Here is a 20,504-nt window from a genome sequence, read left to right on the forward strand (position 1 = left end):
TATTATAAGTACAAACCAGTAGAGCTACAGTCTCGACAGAGACTACTGGTTTCTTTTTTATGAAATCACTTCCGGTCTAAGATATTGCCGATTTTATGATTTTTAAAGGGTCAGGTTGTCCAGAGTTTTTTCTCATGAATGGCTTGAGATAGAAACATTAAACTTTCAGGTCTGAAAGACTTATTTCTGTAGATATGCTTTTCGCATTTTGTTTTTACCGGAAACACCTCACATCGGCGCTCGCTATGGTCCGAAAAAGGCATATTGAAATTTCAAAAATTTCGACGCTGTTTCTTCCTTGTCCCTTTTTCAGTAAATAATTTGTAAAGACATATTGAACAATACTTATACAAAATTACAATATCTTTCATCAAATATAATCATCAAGGGTCTTGCCTCTAAAAGAAGGGATTTTGATGGGCTAAAAGCTTTTTCTCAAAACTTCAATAACCGTAAAAATTCTGTTATACATTATTAAAACAAAGTTGTACAAAATATTTAGTGGCAACCAGTGACATCATCAAAACATCACCGGAAGTGGTCGAAAATGCATATTTTTGCCATTATTGACACATTTTTGGGTGATAGCTTTCATCGGAAGAATAAAACTTAATTTTCTGCCTATTGATGTCACTCGAATCGGATGTAGCCAAAAATAGTTTCTTTAATCAATTATTATCTTCAATCATATCTTCCAGAACTGAACTGTTAGTGACAAACATTCGTAAAAAATTTTCGCTGCTGTTTTTTTTATACAAATACAAATATATATCGGCACAATCACAATTACAATAATTGGCAAAGTCAGACTGAACATCAGTGACTCTTAATCTTATTCTACTATAAGGTAAATTAACCTTATGGACTTTTTATATACAAAAGTGTTTTGGCATACATTCAAGTCAGAAACATTTTTATTGATTAAAGCTACATGTAATAAAATAGTAAATATAGTAAAATGTAAATGTCTGAATATAGAAAGTGCTTTTTGCGCAAGTATTTGAAAAAAAAAACTTGTAAGAGACTTTCTTGTCGATATATATTACATTCCAGATTGACGTTCTATAAATTTTAATTAAAATGGCAGGGATAAAAGGAAAAAAATGTAGGACAATATGCAATTAAGAAAGTCATAACATATGGGCTAAAGGTAAAATGACATTTTTAAACAAATAATCATGTGCAATCACCAGCGTGGTCGGAGTGAATTGTCCGATTGAAAATTACTATATTTTCAACGTAAATTTAACACAGTTCAATTTTTTTCTAAAAGGCCCAGGGAAAAAGTTATTTTTAAATTATCTATACTGGTACATTGTTCTAGGCCAGGTTGTTGATAAACGTACCTAATGAGCAAACAACTCCTGCATCTTCACCATGGGTACAATCGTGTGTACCAAGCTCTGATTTAGAACAATGAAATAAATTAGTCTCCGTTCCTGTACATCTAACCTGGTCCATCCATATACTTCCATGTCCTTGTCCAAAGAAAGCACTGTTCTTGGCCACTGCATTTTCCCTGAAAAAAAAAGAATCTCTTCAATATCACTAAATGAGTCTTATGTTCTATATTTCAATTTTGATGATCTGCTGATAATCCTTAATGAAATGACGATGAAAAAAACGTAATGCATGTACAAGTTAATGGTTTTGATTCTCTTCCTATCTAACCTTGAAAATCCTAGCATAGAGCACACTACAGCAGCATCTATGTCATCCCAGTCGTCATCACAAACAGTTCCCCATGCACCGTTATTCTTAACCTCAACTCGACCCATAGCAGCTGTGTACCCATTTACAAGTCGAATATTTTGAGCTGGAACAATTAATTTGATAATAATCAAATTTCTAACCTGGGAAATGTATTTTATATATTAATTTAATAGTCAATTAGTGAGCTCCAAAATATATATAGTCATTAAATTAAACAGAAAGGACTCGAGTCTGTCTGTACCCCCTACTCTTAATCCAATGATCTTAGAATTTGACCAGGCTTGGGGCGAATTACATTGTAAAATAGTGAATTACATTTGGAATACTTCAAGATTTTCGACATTAATTTACCATTCCCGTTACTCTAATTTTTAAGAGTAATGCATTAAATTACCATTACTTTATCTTTTTTAACTATTTAAAAAATAACTCTTTGAAATCAAATCTTATCTTAAAAATGTGTGAAAATCTAAATGTGAGATAATTGTTCTTTCAACATAATAAAAAAGTGTATTTAAATGTATACAGGCAGTTTATTTAAATAGCTTAACTTTTTTCATTCATTTCCTTCATCTAAAAAAAATTAACCTAAACAAAGAATTTCCATATCCATTTTAATTTTGGAAATTAGAAAATTAGTCGAAAACGTCTTTTTTTAATGATCGAACACATTTTATCATCAATTCTCGGAAAACACACAGCTAGGTTAAATGTCATTTGGGAAAACACCCAATCAACGTATTCATTCGAGCCTTAGACATTAAGCGTTATACATGTATTCAGATAAGTCATAAATAGCAGAATTAAATTGAACGCTTGATTAGCATACACGCTAAATCAATACATGTATTTGATAGATCAAGAGTCAAATACAATGAAATTTCTAAGTGTGACAGGACCTAGTTCTGGTTCTCAGTATTGCGAACTTCTAGAGATCGAACGTTCGAGTTTTTGGGAGTAAATTTGTTTAATTATATAGAGAAAAAATAAAACAGGGGTTTCAATTTTGAGAGATCAGAGTTCGAGCCATCGAGAGTCATTGTAGTGACTTTAACAAAAGAAGTGCCCGAGCTTTCTTATCAACGATCATTTCATACCATTTTAGACATGAGAACTAGCTGTGTACAAATCTAGGGCTAATCCATAGTCGGATAAACGGATGGACGGACAAGGTCATTGAGCAGTGAGGGATCTTTATCGTGCCAACGCCTGCCGCTGACACGGGGCCTCGGTTTTTAAGGTCTCATCCGAAGAACCCGCAACTTCACTTCAATGTGCCGAGCGCATGGCGAAGGAACCAATTTTAACGACTAGGTCAGTCGCGGCCGAGATACGAACTCACGACCTCCCGATCACGGAGCGAGCGCTCTACCGACTGAGCTACCGTGAACGGTGCCTTAGTTTGAGCAATGATCATAAAGTACCTCTTTTGTGCCAGCACATCCTGCGACACAGGACTCGATTTATACACGTTCTTGTGCTGCAGCGGATTCGAAACCGCGACATAAGCAGGCACGTAGCAACAGGGGGATCTTCTCCCACCCCCCCACCCCCACCCCCAACTTTTTTTCCCAACATTACCTTAACTATAGAAAATGTCCATTGAAAAGATTATTGCTCCCCCACCTTTTGTCACAGTATTTACATAGCAAGGAATTATAGGAAAAAATTTGGAAGTGAAAGGAAGTTGCCTTTGAAAAAATGAAATACCCCCCCTTCCCCCCCACGAAATAGGATTTTCGAGTTTGGGTAATTTTTAATTTTCCTTTTTTTTTTTTTTTGCTTGTCAACTTTTTTTAGGTAAGTAAAAAAAAAATTTCTCAGGTTGGCCCCCGACTTTCAAAAACGATGCTACGTGCCTGATTAGGACCAACTTCATGCTTTGCGACTTTATCTAGCGAACATTCTTTCCACCGTACCATGCAAGCAACGGTACTATATGTTAAAGCAAGATTAAACTTTCTGTATATAGAAGATGTTCCCTCTTTTTTAAATCTGTTAATACAAGTGAAAGCAAGATTAGAAGAAGCGGGAATACCTACTATACAGGAAGGAAAATAATTCTAGAACTCCGAAATCAACTATCCGTAGGAAAACTCCTACTCTAGACTCTAGCGTCTATAAGTTAAATTTTCCGAAGGGGGTGGGGGGTCTTACTCTACAGTCAGTTTTCCGGGAAAAAGAAATTTAGAGGGGAAACCCTAATCTAAAACAAGAGTACGTTCAATAAACAATGTCATCAGCTCGATGATATAAAACATAGAAATTATATGCCATTAAGCTTGACTTTCTCTAATTACTTAGTATTGAAACTTTAATGAGTTCATAACAGTTTTTGTGATCACTTCTCATCAGAGAAGCTGAGAAGCTCATGTGAGAAGCTGGAAAACAAGGGATATTCAAAAAACTGCTTCAAAAATTAATAGTCAAGAATCAGTAAACTAGAGTGAAATTAAACGCTCCATTGAACCTGCTGTAAAACTTTCAAATTTCAAGAATTTCAAAGTTATGTTAACTGAAATACTAGCAACCAATGTCTGTTTTATAAACACATGACCAGGTGAATTACAATGAACAAAGATGATATAATGGACATCAAAAATGGGTACCGTCCTTGGCGACAAGGACAAATAACAACCAATGTATATTTGCCAAAATTCAACAAACTATCACTAAGTATTTTGATTGACTTGAAGCCACATAAGAAATTTTATAGACATCATTTTGGGGTAGTTCACACTGTTTTAAAGAAACATTTGAGAGTAAAAAAGTTTAATACTCCAAGATCACCGAATAATTTGAAAAATGAGTAAAAATGACAGCGTGTAGGAATATCTAAACAATCATTTTTTTTAAGTTTTAAAAAATGTACGTATCCTGTATATCTGAAATTCAAACAGATAATGGAACTTGAATTCATTTTGCTTTGAACCATTAAAACAAATTTACAATGAGATACACTTGACAAAACAGCGAAGGCCTGAAAAGAGCAATGACTTGCAAGAGCACACAAAACCGTTTTATATTTTATTTTCTTAAATATTAGTCGTCTTGTTCAAACTCTTATTGGGGAGTAATTTCGATTTCTGGAAGAGTCTAGAAAGCATTTTTTTTTAATGTGAAAGGTTTATGTGAGGATGGAGCAAGAATGAGGAATTCACTACATTAAATTTAATCTTGACAGCGTCCAAACCCATAAGAGTAAAGGAGTTCTGGGGATAAAAAGAAAGTCAATGTTTAGTCACATTAACAATATTGACCAGCACTTTCAATCTTTGACTTGTTCCATTTCCCAAACTTAAAAAAACACATTTCAGAAAGAAAAAAAATAAGTACAGGAGATCATAGGATCTTCCATATCCCAGTATACAAAGGGTCATACTAAAAATGTGTTCTAAAACAATTAGAAACTGATAAAAATGTTATGGACATGTGTTTTAATTAAAAGAGAATACTTTAGTTTAATCATCAAGACTAAATCATAGAAAACGTTATTTTTTTTATTCCTGAGCACCGATTTAACCGTTGACTTTGGTCTTGGTCAACATACATGTATATCACTCCGGTCCGATAGATCAACTGTTGCCCGAGACTCTGTCAACAACTATGTACGTGAGGTTATAAGAGAAACAAAATTAATACATAAAAAATAGTAAAATTGTGGAAGTGTACTTTTTGCAAAATTAGATACTAATTGAAAATCGTTAATGATTCTCTAACTATTAACTGTGATTTGATTTCATAATATACCGATAATTATTATTACTGTATGTTGTCGAGTTATTCAATGAATACTGTAAATCTGGAAATTTTTACGTCGATTTTATTTTGTGAATTCGGGTCAAAATGCTGTTGATTAATTTTTACGTTTCAAAACTTTGCGAATGACCATTGCTTTGTTTACAGTTTCTTACTGGTGATTTATTTTTAAGAAAAATATTTTTGCGAATGCAATGAACTAGCAAATTTGTAAAAATTTATCTACAGCAAAAATTTCCAGATTTACGGTATCAAAGCAATTTTTATTGTTTTTAAAACAAAACAAATTCTTACCTTTAACAAATGATATGTCTTGAATGAAAATTGTTGTCAGAAATAATATCTGAAACCTGGAATATTTACAATGCATTTCCTCTCAATATCACCAAGTTGTATCGCTTTTTTATTGGTACATTAATAATTACAATAAAACATGTATCGTGTTTTTCAGAAACATCAACAAGGAAGGAAATACGAAATACTATAATTACACAAGAGGTCCACGGGCCTTATAGGTCACCTGAGTATCATGTAACAACTTTCCAACAATTGATTTGGTCGTGTTTTTAAACCAGAGGCTATGAAATTCCCAATTTTGAAAGAGTCACCATTGCTTATCATAATTATAAATACACTTAGCATGCTCACTCGAGTTACTTAATACCCAGAGGTAGAACACAGTGACAAAGAGAAAATGTACTTCCATTTTATAACCAGTTATGCACCCCATCCCAAAGGAACCACTGACCCTGGGGCCACTTATTTCAAAAGTTAAAAGTAAATACCCAAAGACAGAGAAGAAGATTTTCAAAGATTTAATGTATTTTCACTATATGATCAATAGAGCCCCGCCCTAACACCAGAACCCCTGACCCTGGAGCCAAAAAATTCACAATATTGGTAGAGGCACTCTTGTTCATCATAACTATGTAGTACTTAGTTAGTTTATTTGATACCCAGGAACATAGAAGAAGATTTTCAAAAAATTAATGCATTTCCACCAAATAATCAATAGAGCTCCGCCCTAACACCAGAACCCCTTATCCTCAAGCCATAAATTTCACAATTTTTGGAAGAAGCACTCTTGCTCATAATAACTATGTACTTAGCAAGTTTATTTAATACACAGGAGCAAAGAAAAAGATTTTTAAAGAAATAATGCATTTTCACTATATAATCTATATAGCCCTGCCCTAGCACTAGAACCCATGATCTTGGGGCCATGAATTTCAAATTTTTGGTAGAGGACTCCATGCTCATTACACTCATACCAACAGTTTGACTGCTTGATGTCCAGGAGTAAAGAAAAAGATTTTTTAAGATTTCATTAAATTTAGTGGTTTGACCCAACCACTCAGGCCTCAGAGGAGGGGAGGAGGAGGGAACCATAAAATCCACATTTGTTGTTCCCCTTCACCCATAGATGTTGTATACCAAATTTGGTTGAAATTGGTTCAGTGGTTTCAGAGAAGAAACTGAAAATGTTCAAATGTTAACACACGACAAACAACGCACGGCGACAGACGAAAACGTGTAGCAGTAGGTTACCTGATTGATTCAGGTTACCTTAATATACCAAAACTACTTACTTCATACAATACGTAAGTAAGTGCTCCGTAACCTTTTGCAAATAAATATTTATTAGTTTGAATAACCCTCAATTTGCGTTACTTACTTACTGTGAACTGAAAATTAAAGATAAAAAACGGTGATAGTATAGAATTCAATATATTCGAGGGAAAATCTAAAATTTTCCTATATTAACCATTCGGACCGGTCCTTCGGATGAAACTATAAAAATCGAGATTCTTGTCGCAGTATGTGTTAGCATTAAAAGATCCCTCACTGCCAAATGGGCCAAATTTATATGAAACATTCCACCGGCAAGTGGTGGCATCTCCAAATTCTCGAGAGAGAGACGTTAAACAACAAGCAAACATCAAGAACATCTGGACGTAAATCACTATACAAGGAATAAATAGATCATATTACTCAAAAACAACACATCCATGATTAGTCATTTTTAAACGAAACAAACTCATAGAGTGTTATTCAAATTTGGAGAGGGACGTTAAACAGAATACGATCAATCAATCAATCAAAATTGTTCAATTTTTGTTTTATGTTTGTAAGTATGTTGTATAGCATCCCTTTTAAAAAATTTCATCCATATGGTGTAGCAAAACATTTGCCGAAGGGATGTTCAATATTTGAGAACTGGAGGTGGGATTGTGATACAGAAAGTTTAAATGAGGATATGTAGAGGGAAAATCTGCTAGTGGAGAACAGCAGTGACATGGCCTCTTTTCTTTTTAATACTACAGAAACATGTATTATTTACAATTTATTAGCATCAGAAAAATTACTTAATTCAAAGAGGAATATTTTAACTTCATTCAATATTTCTAATAAGTATTATATTTTTCCTGCTCCACAACTGACTTTTCTTCAGCGAAAATGGGTTAAATTAAAAAAATAATGAATTACAAAATATGAAAGGACTTAATGACTATTCTCGGAAGAAAAGTTCATCCGGTGTAACGTTGATATTTGACCCGTGTTGAAAATTGAACCAGGGGTCATTTTTCAACGTTGAATACTGAGATCAAAGGTATTGAATTTAGACCCTAGTCCGTTCAAAACTGAGTCGGGTCGTGGAATTTGGATCATGGAGCCGGTTCTAAATTCAACAGCATAAAAACACATGTTTATGACTTGGTTTCCACAACTGTGATTTAATCCATAGACTTCGGAAACAGAGGAGGTAAGGATGCTTAGCCCCCCCCCCCCCCCACACACACACACACACACTTTAATGAAATCATCATTTTTTTTCAAAAGTCAATTCGATATTTAAATACACCGATGACGTATGATCAAGTAATATTATTTACTTTAGTTTATATGTGGAGTCGATATATCCCAGTGAAAAATATAGTGTTAAGTCACTAATGAATGTGCCACAATTGTTTCATGTTTGTAAGTTTCACTGACTATGTAGGGGGCCAACTGAAACTATACTGTATAAGAAAAGAAATGGTTTCTTCATCATCTTTTCCAAAGTGAACTTTCCGTATCTTGTAAAGTAATATTCCATTAGATCACCTGTGCAATTTTATACGTTTTTGTTATTCTTATTCCAAAATTTTGTTTTTCTTTTTCAAATTATGTCATTCCTGTTCGATAAAATATTATTCCTAATCGATTAGTTGTTATTCTTCTGCGAGAGATTGATTGATTGATTGTATACTGTTTAACGTCCCTCTCCAGAATATTTCACTGATATGGAGACGTCACCATTGCCGGTGAAGGGCTGCAAATTTCGGCCTATGCTCGGCACTTACGGCCTTTGAGCAGGGAGGGATCGTTATCGTGCCATTATCGTTATCCTATTCGATAATTTTGTCATTTCTATTCGATAATAAAATTATTTATATAAGATAATTCTAAACATGTCATTTCTATTTAATTGAATTTACAACTAGTTCTAGTTTTGTCATATTTCCGTGAATGCAATTATTGAAAAAGAATAAGAAAGGAAAGTTAAAATTATGCGATAGATAAGAAGTTTATCGAAAGGAATTATATTTTTTTCGAATAGAAATGGATGCTGGTATGTTGTCGAACAATTTTACTGCATATATTTAAACCAAATAGTCGAATAAAAAAGATAAAATTATTGAAAAGGAATGACAAAACTAGCGAATAAGAATCGCATGTTTTCAAATATGAATGACATTGATTAAGAAACGCGTCTTTTCGAAAAGAATGAAATATTATGAAATAGGAATCACATTTCCTTCAATGGGAATAGCAAATTATCGAATACAATTACAAATTATCGAATAGAAATAACAAGTAATCGAATAGGAATCACATTGTATGGATTATGAATAATATGTTTTTAGAATAAGAAAAATCTCATGCTCAAGGTTATGCTCCGAAAACGATGAATTTTTAAGCCAAGGCAGGCTACTGACAGATAAGTTTGTTGCAAGGAATTCACCAACCTTGTTTAAAGTCAGCATTACTTAACAAGCTATGGTCGCTATATTTATCTTTTTCAAAAATATAACCTATCATTGGATTCATTTTAGCCGATTTATTCTAATTTTTAGGCTTTTAATTTTGTGAATTTTTATACTAAATTTGACTAGATGGGATGTTCTGCCTACTTAATCAATATCCATGTATATATAGGGCTCATTTTTAGACACCAGATTTCCAGGAATTTTGTTTTATGTCCTATTTGTCGTTATTTATGGATGCTATGGATTTTAGAAAGTATTGTCCAAAAATAAAGTTGTCATGTTTGAAGATAACTGAAATCGTGTACTGATCAAATGTACATACATGTATATACACAGGATGATAGGTTTATTTCTATTATTCTTGAAAAGGGAAAAATTGAAACCGAAATATATAAAGAGAGATAATGATAAATTCCGTAAAACAACTTCCCAGTTCAAAAAATGTTTAAACTCTGAGGTGGGGTCAATATTCAAAAGGGTCAATTTTCAACTTGTTGAGGTCACCTGGAATAAGAAAAAAAAAGTTATCAAGCTGTTGGAAAATGAACCCGGGTGTAAATTCAACGACTTTTAGTCTCAATTTTCAAACACCGTTTCACAGTTTGAAAAAAAAAACACCCACGGTTCAATATTCAACGTTGAAAAATGAACTCCGGATCATTATTCAACTCGGATCAATATTTGCCTTTGAGTCAACACCTTCATACTTAATTAACAGTAAAAGAATATCAGCGTTCAGAAAAGAGGGAAGGACAGGCCCCCTGACAATATGAGAGGCATGAATGTCAAGTACCAAGGACACCATCGTTTATGTTAAATTTTGAATAATGTTTCATGGGGTATTCCTGTGTAAGATTATTGGTAATGTTCCCCATGGCTTTACCAGTATTAATCTAATGTTCCATCAAATTAAGTTGAGCTGCTTAAAAAATTCATTTTTTAACCCTTTGAGGTTGCTTCTTTGTGTGAGCAAATAATTTCTTAAAAGGGACGTTAAAAAACAATCAAACAAAACCATTTGTGGACGAGGATTTACTTGCTGTAATCAACCATATCCATAATTTCCTCTAGGACATAGCAATTGGTAACATATTCATTATAACAAAGAAAAAAAAGAGGGTGTGCACAATTAATAAAGTGAATTTTATTTGCCAATAATTAAGTTTGAAAACATTGAAACATTTCTTTGGTAAAAAAAAATCCAAAAGTATGTTCATTTTGTTTGTTGTAAAGTACATGTGCACCCATGCTTTAACGCCACAGAAGAAATTGTTTCCTTGTTGGGATATATTTTGAAGTATATTTAACATTTCATATTTTCTATATATAAAATGTACATTAATGTTCCTATTTGTTTCCGCTCAAATGGATATAATAAATTACAAAACGTGTATAGGTACAGAAGCGGTCTCGTAACTACAGTTTAATATTATATACACAATATACATCTCAAACTTTCCTTCTTGACAACTCATACAATCTTTAAAGTTCAATGTACATGTCGCGTACAAGTTCGGAGTTGTATACAGTTGATATATGTTGCAAAATAAAAATGATTAATGATTGTATATTGTTTAACGTCCCTCTCGAGTATTTTACACTCATATGGAGACCCCACCACGGATTGACTCCTTACTTCGTGACTCTAGAGCAGATGCTCCAACCATTGCGACGCTCAAAATAGAAAGGATAACTACAGCAGAACTGTAAATGACATCTTTGCAAAGTAACAAGAGGTTGGTTAAAAGACACGTGGCTAAAAATAAATTCTATCACGGAAGATAAAACAAGGGTTTTTTTTTTTTAGATTTAGGAGATACATGTACTTGAAACGGAAAGGATAAATCTTATGATTTATTGATCAAACGTACACTTTTTCCAATAAAAAGGGGTCTCTTCTTTACCCTTATTTTTAGTAAGACCATTGTTTTACTGAGGCATGAATAAGAGCTAAACTATAGACTACAATAAGAAAATTATGTAGAAAATACATTCTATTCAAACTTAACTAGATTACAAACAAGATCAACAGGCACCGATTCTCTTTCAAACCCTCTCCCCTCACCCTATCTGCATGGTTCCTGCATTATTGACAATGTGACAATGACTAAATTTTAATTGTTTTCACAATCCCACCTTGTAAATATCAAAACAGGTTTGGGGATACCTGGTTGTGTACTTTTTCCCCCTGCTACCTTAATTGCCAAACTGAAGGAATGGTTGTGTTCCCCGAACGTCTACTGTAGAAAACAAACATCTAATTATCACATTCAATTAAGGGGCCCTCTATGGGGTACAGGAGAGAAAATGATTTTCAGAATTAATGAATTTTCCCTATATAAACAAAAAAGTCTCAACCTGACCCCAGGGACATATGGAATTCACAGTTTTAGAAGAGACACCCTTCCTCGTCAAAACTATGTACTTGGTTTGTTTAATACCTAAATTTTACTTTCACTATACAGATGAGTGTATAATCTATAAAGTGCTAATCACATTCATGCCAACAGTTTGACTGCTTGAGATACAGTAGTAAAAAAGATTTTTAAAGATTGCATTACATGACTGTAATTTTAGTAGTTTTTTCCCATCCTCCGGCCCGAGAGGGACAGGGACCATTGAATTCGAAATTTTTGTTTCTCTTTACCTTTATATGCTTTAAGCCAAAATTGATTGTAATTGGTTGAGCGGTTGCAGAGAAGAAGCTGAAAATGTTCTAATTTTTACACACAATTCCTATATGCTCCATTCTAATTAATCTGGCGGAATCCGATGTTGTCTTCTTTGTCAAGCCCATAGAGAGGAGTAATATCCTGATAGGCGAGGATGCTGTTGGCCTTAATATTACTATAATGTCGATTTGGCGGACAATGTACAATTCTTGCGCATATCACCACATTAAACATCTTAATTGTTCATTGTAAAGCTTCCATCCAATTGATACTTACCGGTATGCCTCAAATCTATTTACTCATTCATTCTTACCAACCTTAAGCTTTGCCAATATACAAACTATACACATGTTTGCCTCAACATACGTCACGCCAGATAGATTTTCTGATGTAAAATACATGTAAAGATATAAAGACTTCTCTTTGATACAAGAGGTCTTTGGGACACAATGCTCTCCTTAGTCACCTTGGCCCTGCTACTATTTTAACGAGAAGTCTGTGAGCCAATACTCACTAGTAATACACCCGCTTTAATGCGAATATAGACTATCATGTTGATATACACAAGTTCAATTATGGGCAGAAGCACAGATAAGTTGACAATAGCAGTGAACAAAAATGAATCCTACCATATGACATGCCTTAACGACGTTCGATCCTGATATTTAAAGTGTTAAACTTTTTTTGCCAAGTATATTTTTAGTTTCTTCATACATAGCTAAATTAAAATTCAAATCAAAAAATGGGGGTCAATCCGCTTCTTTTGGCGCTACAGTACATTTAATATGACCTTTTGCACTGAAATTTGTGTCGTAATTAATAGCCATTCTCTGTAACCACTTAAACTTCGTTGCCACTTATGGTCACAGATTTTGATGAAACTTCACCCATGCTTAGTACTTGACACCAGAAACAAATATCAAACAAAATTTCGTTGCTATGTGTCCCGGTGGCTATGGCAACAGCCTGAAAAGTTTGAAAAACCGAGATTTTCAGCCACTTTAAATCTTAACTGTGGCTTAATAAAAACTAGAAAAAGCAAACAAACCATTCTAAAAAAAATCATGACACCCTGATGTCACTTATACTGTAAAGAAACTGTTTAGAATGTATCTCTAAGTAAGTGGTAACCAAGGATACATTTGTAATACATTTAAAATGCTGAAATATGATGAAAAACACTCCGTATTCACTAATGGTAGGTGTTACATGCTCAAACTCAAACAACGACTTAAGAAAAACAATGAAAATGTTTGACCTTAAGTATATAGGTATAAGCAAAATTATTTTATAAATAACTTTTATGGTTGCCATTGTAACACAGTGTAACCATGCAAAACCAGTAACTAAGATTGGGTTAATGCTACTGTCTTGAGGAAAAACATGAAAATTCAAGACTAACAAATATGCATCCTTAGAACCTTGCAACACCAAAACCATAAGAAAAATTCGATATAATTGCTACTTTATAGTGTTACCATGGAAACAAAGTACCAATGCTTAAACGTGAATTATTCGTCTCTGCATTAAGAATTGAATTGCCATTTAATCAAGAAACAAATTAAAGGACTAAGCTTGAATAGTACTTATCTGTTAGAACTGAAGTTAAATATCATATATTGATAAAATTTGATGAATAAAACAACACTATTGCTATGGTTACCAAGTAGGGAAAATGTTCGATTTTGTGAACTTTATATCAATATTTTTCAGGTTTTTAAGAATATATTTTCTGCTTATTTCCATAGCAACGCTCTATTTAAAAAATCTAATCTGAATTTTTTCAAATGGAAAAACTTGGAGCACACCAACATCTTATAAAATTGATCATTAGTTATGAGGAAATGTGCTTTTTTTAAAAGATAGGATCAGATTTAAACATACATAGTGTTACTTTAAAGGTTCTCTGTGGTATAAAAACCTTTGCAACCATTGCCAACCAAAATGAAATAGCATATTTTGTGCTTGGTATATGTTTCAAGACCTCTTTTTTCTATAAGTTGGTCATATTTCATCCTATAATTGCTTTTTATTTTTACGTGTATGACTTTATAAAATTCAATGAATATTTTTTTTTACTTTTGAATACTTTTTTACGATAGTAACGTATGTAATAGTTGATTTACCAAACATGTTTATCATGCATTTGAGACATCCGACCTTCAACTTTTTGAAACAATCATTGCCAAATGTTTGCTTTGCCGCAAATGATAACTATGGGGCTCTAAACACGTTAAAAATGCCCTTTTTCGAACTTTAAGACATGTTGCCATGGTAAATATAAAACATAGCAACCAATTTTCCCTTTATTTCAGTTTAGGGTATCAATGACTTTTATCATATAGAGTTTGGAGAAATTCTGAGACCATGCATGCCACAGCTCCTATATAAAATTTTAGATCATTACAGAGAATGGCTCATAAAAATTAAATTTTTGACGTTTTCTTCTAATATTTTTATCCAATTAAAGCATGAAACAAAATGAACTCTTAGTTTGTTTTAGAAAAGACACTTTAAATTGTGACTAAGAAAAAGTTTTAAATTGCTTCTCATAATCAATTATTTGACCTTTCTGCACTAATAAAACATGATTTTTTCCGGCATTGAAAATTTAATAAGCGAGAAAATTATTTTAAAATCTTAAACTTTTTCTGATAATTTAAGCAAATAGGTCAAAAGTATCTTGAATATTCAGAAAAGAACATCAAAAGTGGGGGTATATGATGTAAATTTTCAGATAATACTAAAAAAGTGTCAATTTTACGTTAAAATTACGTTAAAAGTTTTTTCCCGGGTTTTCAGAATATATTTACTATATTTGTCACACTTTGTTGAAAAATATCATAAGAAATAATTTAATAGATATATCAGAAACAGCATAACACATTTCACTGCCAAAAAAAAGCTTTGTGTGCAACCACCATGAAACAATAGGAATCCAAAATTAAAAGTACTCTTGTAGTTCAAAAGGGGAAAAACTGATCATTTTCGTTTAAAAAACATTCCGCCACAAAATATATTCCCTAGCTTAATTCTACTTAAAAGAAATTTAAGCGCGGTTTTGTCATTGAATATTGTTTAATTTGCATTGTAGAGTTCATATTTAATGATAGAACTTAAAAATGATGCAGAATTTTATAAATAATGGACATGACCAAAATCCATCAAAAACGTTGGATCGAACCTCCTTAATAGAGAATGTACTAAAATTTCAAGCATCTGCGATGAGTAGTTGATGAGAAAATTGCGACAAAAATTTTTATGTATGAAATGGATGGACACACAAACAAACAGGAAGTTGACATCATATTTCAACAAAAAATAAATCTCACCATACTGCATACCTCAGAGAAGATTGTGTTAAAATTCCAAGCATCTGCAATGATAAGTTGCTGAGAAAACTGCGACGAAAATTTGTTACGAACAGAAGGACGGATAGCTAGACAGATGGGCGGACCCACTAGGGTATTACAGTATACTGTGGATCTTCAGAAATCCGGACGCCTTAATATCCGGACGATTTTGCATCGGAACGGAATTTTTTAATGTTATTTTGTCTTGATTATCTGGTAATCCACATATCCGGACGCTTGACATATCCGGACAAATTGACTAGGAACCAAAATGTCTGAATAAATGGGGCTCCACTGACCCCTCTCTCCTTCAGAGTGAGGGTATAAAAACCGAACTTCTACTGGTACAAGTAAGGAAAAAAATATGGCAGTAACAAATAAATAAAAGAATTCAAGTCGTCATATATTCAAATTAATCAAATAAAAGACAATCGATATAATGTAAATAAAAAAGCGTAAGAAAAATATGTTTTTCCTACCTAGATTTTGACCCCGTAGCTAATGACCGGTCCTTCGTATGAGACCGTATAAACCAAGGTCCTGTGTCGCAATTGATGTTGGAAGGAAAATTTAATTGCTTTGAAGGCCGAGTATAGATTTGATTTGCGGTTTCTTATGGGAAGTGGTGGCGTCCCAAGATGAGTAAATATTCTCGTAAGAATATTAAAGAAACAACAAATAAAACTATTTTGACCCAATATCCGGTTCTTTCACCAGCCCGTATGGGCAACGACTTAACCAGACCTAAAGCAACTCTACACTGGGATGTTGGATATAAATATAATGAACTACAAGCGGTATATTGCATACCCCCCCAACCCCCAACCCCCCAAAAAAGTGATAATCTGAAAATTTCTTGTGATGTGCTGAATTATATCAATTGTTTGAGTAATATCAATTGACAAAATATTTTTTAGTTCCAAAGTAGGTTATTGACAATTTTTTTTTACGACGGAACGAACTAGACGAATTTTATATAATTTTTCAGAAAGAGGAAACACTGGACAAAATTTGCTCAATTTTTGCTATAAATTTTATAAAACGCAGGCCTGATCAAGAACAATATTTATATATTTCATTGTTATTATTTTTCTACACATTATTTCTAAATACTAAGCTTGAGCAGACCTGCGCTCGGTGACTTTAACTTAAAATATTGGGATAATATATACCTATTTGTATAGTAACCATGAAAATTTTAAATTAACGTAATTTTCCTGACGTCATTTCAAACATATGACGTCATTCCTTATGAAAATATTCAGTACTTTGAAGTCTGCAGATATCCCCCTGAACATAAATAGAACATAATTATATTGTTTCTCTGAAAAAGTTCGATTTGATGGGCAAATATTTCTCATAATCAATTATTTACATTTGCAAATATTTTTCTTAGATGAAACTATAAAACAGAAAGTATGATCAATTAAGAAATAAACAATGCTAAAATATTCTCTGAAAAATGAACTTAGTTGGTCGTGTGATCAAATCTAATGAAGCCCGAAGGGCTTCTCAGTAGATTTGATCAAGCATTACTGAAAGAAGTCGGTTCACTTTATGCATAAAATGGCCCTGTAGATATACCAATTTATTGATCAACACTTGATTTTCTATTTGAAGTACTAAATTAAAATAGAGACTTGGTGCTTTCATATCCTATTAAAATGTTTTTTTTTCTAAAAGTCCAGGTCTAGGAGAACTGGCTTTATGAAATTGCAATGTTCTTGAATTTTTAGGTAAACAGGCATAATTGAGTACTTTCAGTGAAGAAAAATAATATGAGCGCACTCTCTGATCTAAAAAATAAAACATGTCCATTAATCCTTAGAAAAAGTTCTATCATTTAGCAGTTGCATATTTTAGATCAGAGGTTGCGCTCTATGTTAAATATCAAAATATAGCTTTAAAAATTGGCCGTTTTTGTAGACTTTTTCAGAATATGAGGAAATTGACGCATTTTGTGACGTCATAATGCATTGACTAGCAAGAAAATGACGTCATTTTTATTAGATATGCAATCACCAAAGATCTCAGTGATATCTAATGCATTGTTAACTAAAACTATGCTATTTCAGTTTTTCAGAAGTTCACAGGGCCAAATAAGGCAAAAGTGAACCTTGTTCTTTATTTCCCAGTGAACTTTTTAACATTTTTGTTTTTTTTTACTTATATTTACTTTCGAGACATTAGATACCCAGTAATACTGCATTTATGACATGGATGGGCCGCCTTGTTATGTTGTGACGAGTAATACTGTAAACCAATTTTTATTCGCGTGCGAGAAATATCCGCGAGTTCCGCGACCTCCTTGAACTCGCGAATATTAATCGCCGCGAACCATTCATTTTGCTAAGGATTTGTAGAGAATGTTTCCTCGGTCGGGGAAATTAATTGTCGCGGATTGGTTTTAAACTGACAAATCGCAAATAAAAGATGACACGAATAATACTTGGTTTACAGGAACCTAGGGTATTGTTTGGTCTTGAAAGTTAACATCGCTCCAACATTTGAATGTTTACATTGAATGTTTAGCAGTCCATTTCAGGAAATCTCTTTTAATAGTGAAAGAAAAATGATTGTTGCTGAGAATAATCTTACTGTTTCATGAGTTCTTAATATATTTGAAGTCAAAAGCGGTGGTATCGCCTGTTTTAGTTTACATAACTCCAAAAGAATTTCGGGTTAAAAAAGTATGTGCCGTTTTAGGCTAATCATAGTATTTAAAACATTATTATGCACAGCAAGAGAAGATTAATTGTACATCTTTTTTAATTAAAAAATATCAATATTTTAATCATTTTATCTTTTTCATCGTTATAAACTTTAAAAATATTTCAAAACAATTTGCACGTTACAGAAATATGTATACAGAATATCTCGCTTTGTTATTCGGTCACGCTATGACCTCTTACCCCCAAATAATTTTGATGCAGATATAAACAAAATTTCTCTTTAATTGATCAAAGAGATATTTGCAAATGTAAAAATTTCTTTATGAACTTACTATAGTATTTGGGGGGTCATAGGTCATAGCGCGACCGAATCACTCAGATCTTGTTTACATATATTTTTTCTGTAAGGTTTCGGAAATATTGAGTTAAAAACGCTAAACGAAATAAAATAACTGACACATACATGTATTAGGTATTTTTCATTCAAAAAATGGTCAACAGATTTTCCTTTGGTGTGAAGAATGTTTTTAATACTACATTTATAAATAGCTAAAATTGCACCAACCTTTTTAAAACCTAAATTTCTTTGAAATTATGTTAACTAAAAATTTGACTTCAAATATTCAGAACCCATAAAATAGGAAGATTATTCTCAGTAGGGATCATTGATCTTACTTTATAAACAAGGAAAATATGAACTGGACTGCTGAACGACATTGTAGTAAATACTGAAATTTTTGAGCGGGACGAACTTTCAAGACTAATGAACTTCTTGGTAATTGCGCATCACAACATAACAATACGGCGGCCAATTTGTGTAATAAATGCAAATATTTACATTTGCAAATGTTTTCCTTTATATAACACTACCAAAAGGAATGTGTATCTATAACTGTATAAATACAGGTACGGGGTCAAGAGGTCATAGATGTGCGTATGGATAATCGTTTGACGTAATTTCTCAGTGACGTCATAAAGGGTCGACGCGCGTTCAGTGGATTACATACTTGCCGTTGAGTTTGAAAAATAACGCATTTCACACGCTTAAAGTCACAATCAGGTAAATATAAAGTATGAATAAGTCACAAATGTAAATATAAGTAATAAGGTATCATTTTAAAACATCTATCGGGCTATAAATACGGATACGGATTGGTACGAGATTAAATTCATCATAAAGCCCTTCGGGCTTTATGGAATTTAATCTCGTGACCAACCCGTATTTATATCCCGATAGATGTTTAAAAATGATACCTTATTTCTTAATTAAATTGGCATTTATTCGTCTCAAATGTAGAAATGAGTGATAAAACGAAACTGTTAAAAAAAGAAAGACTTTACTGGTAAATGAACTTAAATGGTACGTGATCAAATCAACTGAGAAGTCCTTCGGGATTTACAGGATTTGAATATATGACCAAATAAGTTCATTTCCAAGAGAATTTTTAGCATTGTTTTTTATTTCTTAAATTATAGACTATTATTACATTTAATTTTCTTACATTTATTCCTGTTTTTCTTAACTAATTAAAATTAACAAACTTAAAGTATTTTATCAAATACATTAAGTTGATAGCCTATCTTTACTAAGGTGTGGCAAAACGTTCCATTCATATTATGAGGTTTTTTTATATAATTTCTTGGCAATGCTGGTTGTACAGAAATGTCTATAATTATTATCCTTGTGAATTCTAAACTGTTTTCAAAATGGTTTAAAGTGTAACAAACATTATGATATTTGCATTTAAAGTGATACACAATACATTTTATTTATAATTACATGTATTACAATTTTTTTCCACCAGCAAAATGTTTTTTTTTTAATACAAAATCAGGAATTCCCTAGGTTAGTATTGTTGACGAATTACACCCTTCGCTTAAATATAGGTTTGATGATCATTCGTTGAGTCTACAGAAAAGCAACAAATGTAACAATCACAGGATTTCTTTTTATCATTTCTTTTTTTGTTTCACATTGGTTTCGTTGTGTTCCGTTGAGTTTTTTTTTAATTATCTTTCTGCTATCAGTGCAAGTTTTTCAAAATTTTCAAGAGCTTCAGAATACAATAAACCAAAACGACTTTCTTTGTAAGAGTCAAGCAGTTTGCAAAGTGTATTTTCACAATTCCTGCTTTGTCCCATCTCCAGATAACAAAGAAACATCAAAAATAAAGCGTATGATTTGTCATACATTACGAAGTCAGTCATCGGACAAGCACGGACATCACTCTTAAGATCTTCGGGATAAAAACAGCTATGTCTAGGTAAGGACATAAACCATGAGCAGTATTTTTCTATTAGATG

The 20,504-nt window shown here is 32.7% G+C and overlaps 1 protein-coding gene across 1 annotated transcript in view; it reads right to left on the reverse strand.

The window, feature by feature from the left end:
- LOC134228902 (deleted in malignant brain tumors 1 protein-like) overlaps positions 1-20,504 on the reverse strand; it is a 69,189-nt gene that overhangs the window by 41,938 nt on the left and 6,747 nt on the right. The window contains exons 3-4 of the mRNA XM_062710604.1: positions 1,672-1,853; positions 1,347-1,519 (exon numbers count right to left, since the gene is read on the reverse strand). Of these exons, the coding sequence (XP_062566588.1) occupies positions 1,347-1,519; positions 1,672-1,853 (355 nt within the window). The remainder of the gene's footprint in view (positions 1-1,346; positions 1,520-1,671; positions 1,854-20,504) is intronic.

This window comes from Saccostrea cucullata, unplaced genomic scaffold (assembly GCF_032062105.1).
Source record: "Saccostrea cucullata isolate Sc308-1 unplaced genomic scaffold, CSIRO_AGI_Scuc_v1 ctg2303, whole genome shotgun sequence".
NCBI lineage: Eukaryota > Metazoa > Mollusca > Bivalvia > Ostreida > Ostreidae > Saccostrea > Saccostrea cuccullata.